Source organism: Hordeum vulgare, chromosome 6H (genome assembly GCF_904849725.1).
Source record: "Hordeum vulgare subsp. vulgare chromosome 6H, MorexV3_pseudomolecules_assembly, whole genome shotgun sequence".
Classification (NCBI taxonomy): domain Eukaryota; kingdom Viridiplantae; phylum Streptophyta; class Magnoliopsida; order Poales; family Poaceae; genus Hordeum; species Hordeum vulgare.
In genome coordinates, this window is record NC_058523.1 from 14,186,934 (window position 1) to 14,196,100 (window position 9,167).

The 9,167-nt window shown below is 42.9% G+C and overlaps 1 protein-coding gene across 1 annotated transcript; it reads right to left on the reverse strand.

Moving 5' to 3' along the window:
- Positions 1-4,455: 4,455 nt before the first annotated feature.
- On the reverse strand, positions 4,456-8,747 carry LOC123403723. The gene is made up of 4 exons (XM_045097637.1): positions 8,652-8,747; positions 8,461-8,560; positions 5,169-8,206; positions 4,456-5,011 (listed from the first exon to the last, which is right to left on the reverse strand). Exons 2-4 carry the CDS (start codon positions 8,467-8,469, stop codon positions 5,008-5,010), a joined length of 3,051 nt encoding a protein of 1,016 aa, XP_044953572.1. The 5' UTR covers positions 8,470-8,560; positions 8,652-8,747; the 3' UTR covers positions 4,456-5,007.
- Positions 8,748-9,167: the final 420 nt, after the last annotated feature.

Sequence of the window (9,167 nt, forward strand, 5' to 3'; positions counted from 1 at the left end):
TTTAGCCATAGGGCAGTCGAGAAAGAGGTGCTTAATGGTTTCATTATTGTGACAGAAGTTGCATCTCTGGTTGCCTTTCCAGTTACGTTATGCCAAATTGTCCTTCGTTAGGAAAACTCCTTTGTGGACAAACCACATGAAGATCTTTATCCTCAACGGTACTTTGACCTTCCATATATTCTTAGATTTTGGAATCGACCCCAAATCTATGAGACGAAGATACATAGATTTTACAGTAAAATCTTCATTTTTAGTCAACTTCCATTGAATAGTGTCTGGTGTATCTGAAAGTTGGATATCCATTAGCCTTCTGACAAGGTGAAGCCAACTAGTCCATCTGTGACCTATTAATGATCTGCGAAACTAAATATTTAGAGGCGGGTGGCTCAATATTGTCGCAACGGACGTTTGTCGACGTTCGGCAATATTGTATAATTGCGGATATTGCAGGGCTAGTGGTACTACCCCTAACCATGTATCTTCCTAGAATCTGATAGATTCACCATTACCAATGATAAACCTAGTCCGTTGGAAAAAGGCAATTTTCGACCTCATCAATCCTTTCCAGAAAGGAGAGTCCTTCGGTCTTATGGTCGCCTGAGCTAAGGTCTTATTTTGCAAGTGCTTATTCCTCAGAATTTGTACCCACATGCCTTCAGTTTCCACTGATATTCTGTACAACCACTTACTTAGTAGGCATCTATTTTTAACCTCTAAATTCTCAATTCCTAAACCCCCTTGCTCCCTAGGTCTGCAAATGATATCCCACTTAGTTAGCGTATACTTTGTTTTAACCTCGTCACTCTCCCAGAAGAAACGGGACCGATAGAAATCCAACCTTTTCCGTACCCCCAACATGTATCTCGAAAAAGGACAGAAGGAACATGGACATACTGGTTAAAACCGAATTAACTAGTACCAGACGTCCTCCATAGGATAAAAGCTTGCCTTCCAGCAACTTAGCTTTTTTTCAAATCGGTCTTCGATACATTTCCACTCCTTATTTATTAACTTCCGGTGATGTATAGGAATACCTAAGTATGTAAACGGTAGGTTCCCACTATCGCAACCAAACAGTTGGTTATAAATGAGCTGTTCAACTTTAGCCTGACCAAAGAAAAACACTTCACTTTTGTTGAAGTTAATTTTCAACCCAGGAAGTTGTTCAAATAAGCACAAAATGAGCTTCATATTTCTGGCTTTTGCTAGATCACAAGATAATCGTATCATCTGCATACTGTAGGATTGAGACACCCCCATCCACGAGATGTGGGACAAGTCCTCCTACTAGATTTTTGTCACTAGCCCTCCTGATCATTAAAGCCAACATATCTGCCACAATGTTGAATAAAATCGGTGACATAGGATCTCCTTGTCGAAGACCCTTCAAAGTCTGGAAGAAATGACCCACGTCATCATTGACTTTGATACCGACACTTCCTTTTTTTATGAAACAGTCGACATGCTTCCTCGAAAGATGGTCGAACCCCTTCATACGCAAGGTATGCTGTAGGCAGGACCATTGACTTTATCGTATGCTTTTTCAAAATCCACCTTGAAGATTACCCCATCAAGTTTCTTCGAGTGAATCTCATGTAAGGTTTCATGCAGGACCACAACCCCTTCTAGGATGTTACGTCCAGGCATAAAAGCAGTCTGAGTAGATTGAACCACCGAGTGGGCGACCTGAGCTAGCCGATTAGTTCCCACCTTTGTGAAAATCTTGAAGCTAACATTAAGCAGGCAAATAGGACGAAATTGTTCAATACGTGTCGCCCCCTCTTTCTTTGGTAGCAGCGTAATTGTACCAAAATTCAGATGAAAGAATTTAATCGCCCACATAATAGGTCATGAAACATTGGCATAAGTTCATCCTTAATTATATGCCACCATTTCTTATAAAACTCAGCCGAAAACCCATCCGGTCCAGGAGCTTTGCTGTTTTTCATCTGCCCAATTGCCTCAAGCACCTCTTTCTCCGTAAATGGAGTGGATAGTAGCTCGTGGCATCTCCGATTTGACGAATATCCGCTACCATTTGCTCATCCATAGTGATAGAACGGGGAGCCGACGCTCGAAAGAGCTGTTTATAGTAAGTTGAGATGTATAATTTTAAGTTCTCGTGACCTACTATCGTACCCTCATCCTGTTCTAGTTGCATAATCCTATTTTTCCTATGTTTGCCATTCGCAATCAAATGGAAAAATTTAGTGTTATCATCCCCTGGACAATTGCCCGCACTTTGGCTCTAAGTGCCCATTTCATTTCCTCCTCTCGAAGGAGAACACACAGTCTCTATTCAGCCTCATCTTTGGAAGCCCGTTCATTTGCATCCAACAAACAAATCTCAGCTTTGTGATCTAGATCGTCTATAAGATTGAGAAGCCTATCCTGCTCCTCCTTATAAATCCCAAATTCGTTTTTTGCCCATCCCCGAAGGAACTGTATCAGATGTCTTATTTTGTTTTGCCATCTGTCAACATTAGACGTCCCTACGCACTCAGTACTCTATTGCTCAGCAATCATGTCCATAAATCCCTCTCTTAGAAACCAACTTGATTCAAAAGAGAAATTATTCTTCTTACCCCTGTGAATTGCATCCCCGGAATCTAGGAGGAGTGGGGTATGGTCAGAGAGATAGCTTGCTGTAATGCACATACAGAAACCAGTGGGAACTTCTGTTCCCATTCGATGCTAGTTAGTACCCGGTCTAACTTTTCGAATGTGTGACTTTGTATGGAATTCGTCCAGGTGTACTTTCTACCTGAAAGTCCAATCTCCCTGAGTTCCAAGCTTTCAATAATTGTGTTAAACATAAATGGCCATCTGCCATCAAAATTATCATTGCTTTTTTATCAGAGCGGCGAATGATATTAAAATCACCCCAACTAATAGAGGTAACTTTTCGTAACAAATTCGGACCAGATCAGCCAGAAAGTCCGGTTTCAACTCTGACTGGGCTGCACCATACACAACCACAAGAGCCCATTGAAACCCGTCATTTTTTGATCTAATCCTAAACTTAACCGCAAATCCTCCCAATACCACTTCACGCACTTGAAGTGTTTCACACCGCACACCTAGTAAGATCCCACCGGATATTCCTCTTCGAGGGAGTCAGTGCCAATCAAAATCCACGCCTGCGGATAACGTGTTCAAAAACTGTGGTGTGAAGTTATCTCTCCCCGTCTCCATGAGAGCGATAAAATCTAATTTGTACTCTAGAGTAGCCTCAGCTAGGAATCTAATTTTAGCCAAGTCTTTCAGACCTCTGCTATTTCAAAAGATCCCTCTCATATTTCATCATAAAAAAATTTAACAGTCTTAAATCTGGCACTCCTACGCACCACAGAGACCGGATATACTTTCCGCTTCCATGGTCGCTTAGGTTTTTCATCAGCATTCCCAGGTCCACATAACCTGGGAGGCATGAGTGTACCACAATAGGTTGTGTACTATCCGGGCAGTCATCGGAGCAATCCTCCACTTGGCCCTCTTTTGGAGCCATATTCTCACATAGAGAATTGAACTCCCCCCAATGCACTAATCTCAGAGTCATTCATCGGTTTGATCGCGGCCTGCGAGGCAACCGCTGCTGTCGCAACCTCTGCTTTACTTTCTTCACCAACGACCAATATCTCCAGGTACGAAGTTGTACTCCTATCCGTCCTCTTGTGTTGGAGAGTGCGTAGGTTTGGGCGTGCGATCATCGCTCATGTGCTTCTCTTCGGTTGTAACTTGTAAGTGTGATTATTTATCCCTGAAATACGAAGTGCTACAATCTGGAGCATATGCATGTAGATGTGAAGTGACAAGCTTGTTAGGTAAGTCTTTACATCGTTGGCCTTTTCCCTATGAAGCAGCCGGTTCATAAACTGAAATCCAAAATGTTGCATCCTGGATTATATGCACTCCAGAAACAGGGTGCTTGTTAAATTAATCTGCAAATATTCATGATAGCACGCTAATTACAACCAGACTATTAATTTTCATGCTATTCATACATAATATTAATTTGTTCATATGTATATATTTTTTTTATCAAAGTTCAACCATTTTTTTAGGATGTAAGTTGAATTTTATTTCTTTTAATGATATGTCAGTTTCAGTATAGAAGCAAATTCATTCAAATAAGTGATATCTACATGGTCAAATAACTAGCAGAAAACATATATATAATCTGAATTAACCCAGTGACCCAAAGGGGTGGATCACCATGCAGATGAGAGTGAAATGATAAACTATGTGTGAATATAGTTGTCATGATCACGTAAAGCTTGCATGCAATTCACATTAACAGAAAAGTAGGAAACCCCGTTATCCTAACCATAACAAGGTCACAAAAGCATTGCGGCGAACAGAACATAAACTGCAAACGCCTGCCAGTGATGGAACCTTAATCAAGCAATGGATTAATACAATATGTTGCATAAGGGACCTTAATCAAGCAATGGATTAATGCAAATCATCACCAACATTTATGTGGAAGTCGGAGCAATATTTCTCAATTATTATTACAAAAATCAGTCCATAGCTGAAAAATCACACACCACACCACACAGGCTGAAAAATCACACACCACACCACAACATCTAAGCATCTTGAGCAGGCAGAGTGCTCATAGGAATCTTGTGAGAAGGAATGTCTTATTTTTCTTTTACCTTACTCAAAGCTTGTAACATGCATCATCTATCCAACCAGACGATGGATGCTTACTTTGACAGTACAAGGCTCAGTCGAGTGGAACTGATCAAACCAACCAAACCAACCAAATCCAACCAAACTCGAGGATGCACCGCCAAACCATGGCAATGCAGATCCATACAATTGCAGAGCCGCCACACCTCAGGCAGTGCAGCCGCAAAGCACAACCAAACCAATCAAAGCAACATGAGGTAAGGAAAGCAACACAAACCATAGGCCGCAGCGACGACATCGAGTATGCAGGAAGCACCATAGGATGACAGGATTGGCGCTCGTGTAGAGATCGATCCGTGCAAGAACTGATTACCTATTGTGCAGCAAAAACAAACCGTCAATGATATGATTGATTCACCACAAACACATAATATCAGAAATAGACTAGTGTAGATTGGACGCTAAATTATGTGGGCTGACACTCTAATCGAGTTATCGATGAAAGAAGACATGGGCCATATGTATCTCACCTTAGAACTGTGCCTCTTGGCACCTGGGCCTTGTAGTATGACGAGTGACTATTCTCATAGAGTGAAGAGTGGTGGTTTGCCTCCACCCCGTCCCACTCAAGGTTATCCCACCATTCCTTCTCGCAGTTCACAGTAGGCATCTTTTCGTTGTTTTCGCTGACAGAGGGAAGACACCTGAGGCTCCAGCAGCCCCTAATCTTGACATTCTCCAAGTTGGGCGTGGACATCTTGCTCCCACAGATGCGCCGCAAGCTAGGTAGCTCATACAGGTGGATGCGCCTTAGCTTGGGAAACTGTATAACTTTCTGCTCCTTTTGCTTAGGGTCCAAAGCGAAGACCTCCCTAAGGTCTCCGCAACACACAATTTCCAGGGTATCCAGGCAAGGCAAAGCGTCCACAGACTCAGACAAGGGAAGCACATGTATGAGCCTAGGGCAATAGTCGAGGTGCAACAGTACTATGTTTACACAGGAAAACACACGCATTGCACTCCAATACCAGATATAGCGTGCCTTCAAAAGTTGAGATGCCCAGAATGTGCTCAATTGATGACAGAAGCTATCACCCTCACTTTGTTGGACAGTACGAAAGACAGTACGCAGCTCGGCGCACCTCTCGACTCGGCACCATTCAAGGCTCCTCCAGTATGAACCTTGTGGACATGTGATGCAAGTGATAGAGGAGCTATCATGCACGTGAAGCATGCGAGCATTGTTAAATATGAAACGAGAGGGTAAATCAGCACTGATATTAATTCCTTCAATGTTGCCATGTTGTTTCTGTAGTAATCCCCTCTTGGTCTCCTGGTTATCTTGTATGTGAACATACAAGTCTTGAGCTGTTGGAGTAGGAATAGCTGGGCAATCCCACATCCAGCTGATTGCACCTTCATTGTCAGCGCCAGCCTGTAGGTCGGTCTGAAAGAAAGCATCACTTGCATATGAATAATTATCAGGCTTACACAGGCTCCAGATTGCTTGAGCAATTTCACTGTCGGCAACGGTAGCAGCACTTGTAGGAGATGAAACCATTTCCATATAAACATGACTGTGCTCAATATTTTTGACCGGTTCAAGCGACCTAAGGATCCTTGTATCCCTTGGAGATATGTACCACTTAAAGTCAAAGGACGCATGTCGACTGATGCCCAGTTCAGCAGCAGTAGCAACATGTATAGTTGATGATCCCGCAGCTGCAATAGGGTCCCTTGTTTTTTCTTCACGATTAGCTTGGGCAGCTGATGTAGATCGTATGGTGTTGATGTGCAGCACCTCCAAAACCTGAGTCATTTTGTCTTTTTCTGGCCATAGTATTGCACATAACTTCTCGCAACCCAGCAAGATTAGACGTTTGAGGTTTGGAGCACTCACTTTTCTGAGGTCGAAGATTTTTACTGTTGTGCCTGAGAGGTCCAGCTCTTGGAGTTTCCCTAGATCTCCAATCAATAGTATACTCTTCAGCTGAGAACAGCCCCGAAAGGAAATGCTAGATATCTTAGCACTATAATCAATATAATTACGGAAGGTGAATGACTCTAACATTGGGGGCAACACGCCGGGGACAACTTGTTCCAGTTCAACACAACTGTCAAGGATGACTGTCTTAAGGAAGTGTGCACTAGAGAGGTCAGGTAAGTGGTATTCCTTGTAGAACAAGTATTCCAGTACTTGGACCTTGACAAGGGAAGGAAACTTACCACGTAAATCACGTATGCTCCAACCCTTGACTAGCTCTACACGCAACTCCCTGAGGTCAGCCATAAAGTTCATCATCTCTTCTGATAGTAATTGATACCAGTTTGTATCCCACAGGTGCAGCACCCATAGCTTATGGAAGCATGACATGTCTTCGTTGTGGCTTGGATGCTTATCAGACAGGATATTTGTGCATGAGTATAGCTGGAGGAATCTTAGCTTGCTGCAACAAAGGAAGGGAGGCGATTCAAAACTGAAGCTGCAGCGACGTAGATGTAAGACACGCAGCTTGCTGCTGTGTGAATGTTGGAATATGCAATCTGGGATTGTCGCCAATATCATCAGGTAACTGTACTTATATTCTGGTAAGATGAAGCAGGATGTTGCCTCAGAAAGCACCATGCCAATATCATCAGGTAGCAGGCCCTTCTTGTGCTCCACCAAAGCCAAGCGGTCATGAAGCCTGCACTGCATGTGGCGACGAATGACATCATCATTACGGAAATAAGGCCATTTCGTAGACATGTTTCTCTGTACAGCATCGGCTACTCCCCATGCCGACGTATCGCCTTGCCCTTGTATAATCCCATCGCATACAAAGTAGTTAGAAGCCCAGTTCTCCCAATTGAATATACTGTCATGTTTGAGTGCATCGGCATACTGGATGCACTTCTCAACTATTATATGGTTCATGTAAGGTTCTGGAATGCCGATATAAGCGGCAATCTCCTTGGACTCTTCCAATATTGCTTCATCGCGGATGCAATCATCATGAAAATAATTGACCATAACATCAGTGTGGCTCTCCATATCGTATTCTGTTCTTCTGGAGTAATGAAAATCGGGTTCAAACCTCCCATGCCAGGTCCATAATACCTTAATACTCAAAAATGATATTACTGGGACTCCACACTCGTACAGATCAATGTATTCATCACTCCCATTGTGAAATATCACCACAAATCTACTGCTAGCAAGCTTTATGAAGATTTCTGTTCTGATATCTTCTATCACCCCTCGAGAGCCTTCGTCTATCCCACTGAAATCATCCTCCTCGTCCTGCTGATCGAAGATGGCCATCACCGACGGCGGAAGCTCCACCTCCTCCGCGACTGCCTTCTGCAGGGCCCTCATGCTTTTCCACAACGAGCAATCCACATGAATAACCCTGTTAAACTTTGATTTTGATGATTTTAGGCGTTGCGCTACTGCCTGGAGTGCTGCGGATGCCCCAAATCCATTCCAACCACGGACGAAGATCACATTTCCTTTTCTTGTATCCTCCAAAATGCCAATTATCTCTACTGCCGCAGCATCGATGTTTTTTGCTTGGATCGTGATAACCTGCAATTAATGCTCAGTCAACAATAAGAATATCGCATGAGGATTATCACTTTAGCCTTGTTTTTCTCTATTCTTTTATTTCGAACTACAGGGCGAGTCCTAACTGAAAATGAAAAGGTCTCTACGAAGGAATACAAATAAGGAAGATCCTGGTCGGTTGAGCTCACTAGCTAAAGAAACAAAGTAATTGAGTCAATATCTGCAGCATTAATCACTGAAGATTAAGGTGCATGCGTGATGGACGATGTACGTACCTCCGGCATGACGAACCAATCCTTTGAATGTCAGCAGTTCCGTTTTGAATCTCTAGCCCATAGGTCGGTCTGCAGCATTCTTTTGTGCCAATTTCCTTTCCTTCATAAAACACAAGAGATTGCGACAATCATTTGGAGAACTTATAACATGAAGATATGCTAGTTAATACGGAGGATGGTGGTGTAGTTACCTTGGTTAATTCCGGCACTGGCACAAGCCTTGATACGCGACGCAAGCAAACTGAAAGTTGCAAGCCCTCACGTATTGAGGAATGGATACAGGCTTAGCTAGCTACAGTAGTATGGGAAACATCGGCACATGCCTATGCATTGCGTACGCATTAGCTGCTTTCCATGCGTTTGCTTTGCTTTCCCTCTCAAAAGCAAAAGCTGTGAATTCTTTGCTTGTGCACGTCAGGGTCCATCATCAGATTCTTTGCTTGCTGCGTTCAATGGTCACAGGGATATAAAGGAAAAGATAAATCTGGGTCGTTTGATTTGTTGTCTGTCATGTCACCCCATTAGTTGACCAACTTATGTATGAGGCTACCATTCCCTTGTAATGGTCATGAATAATAATAAAACTTGCATGCCAAAGAGTATTAAAGTAGTTCAAGTCATATATACTTATATCGTTATTTCATATAGCCATCAGAGTGAATTTCATTTTGGACCACATACTGTTACAACAGTCAAAATGATGCGGG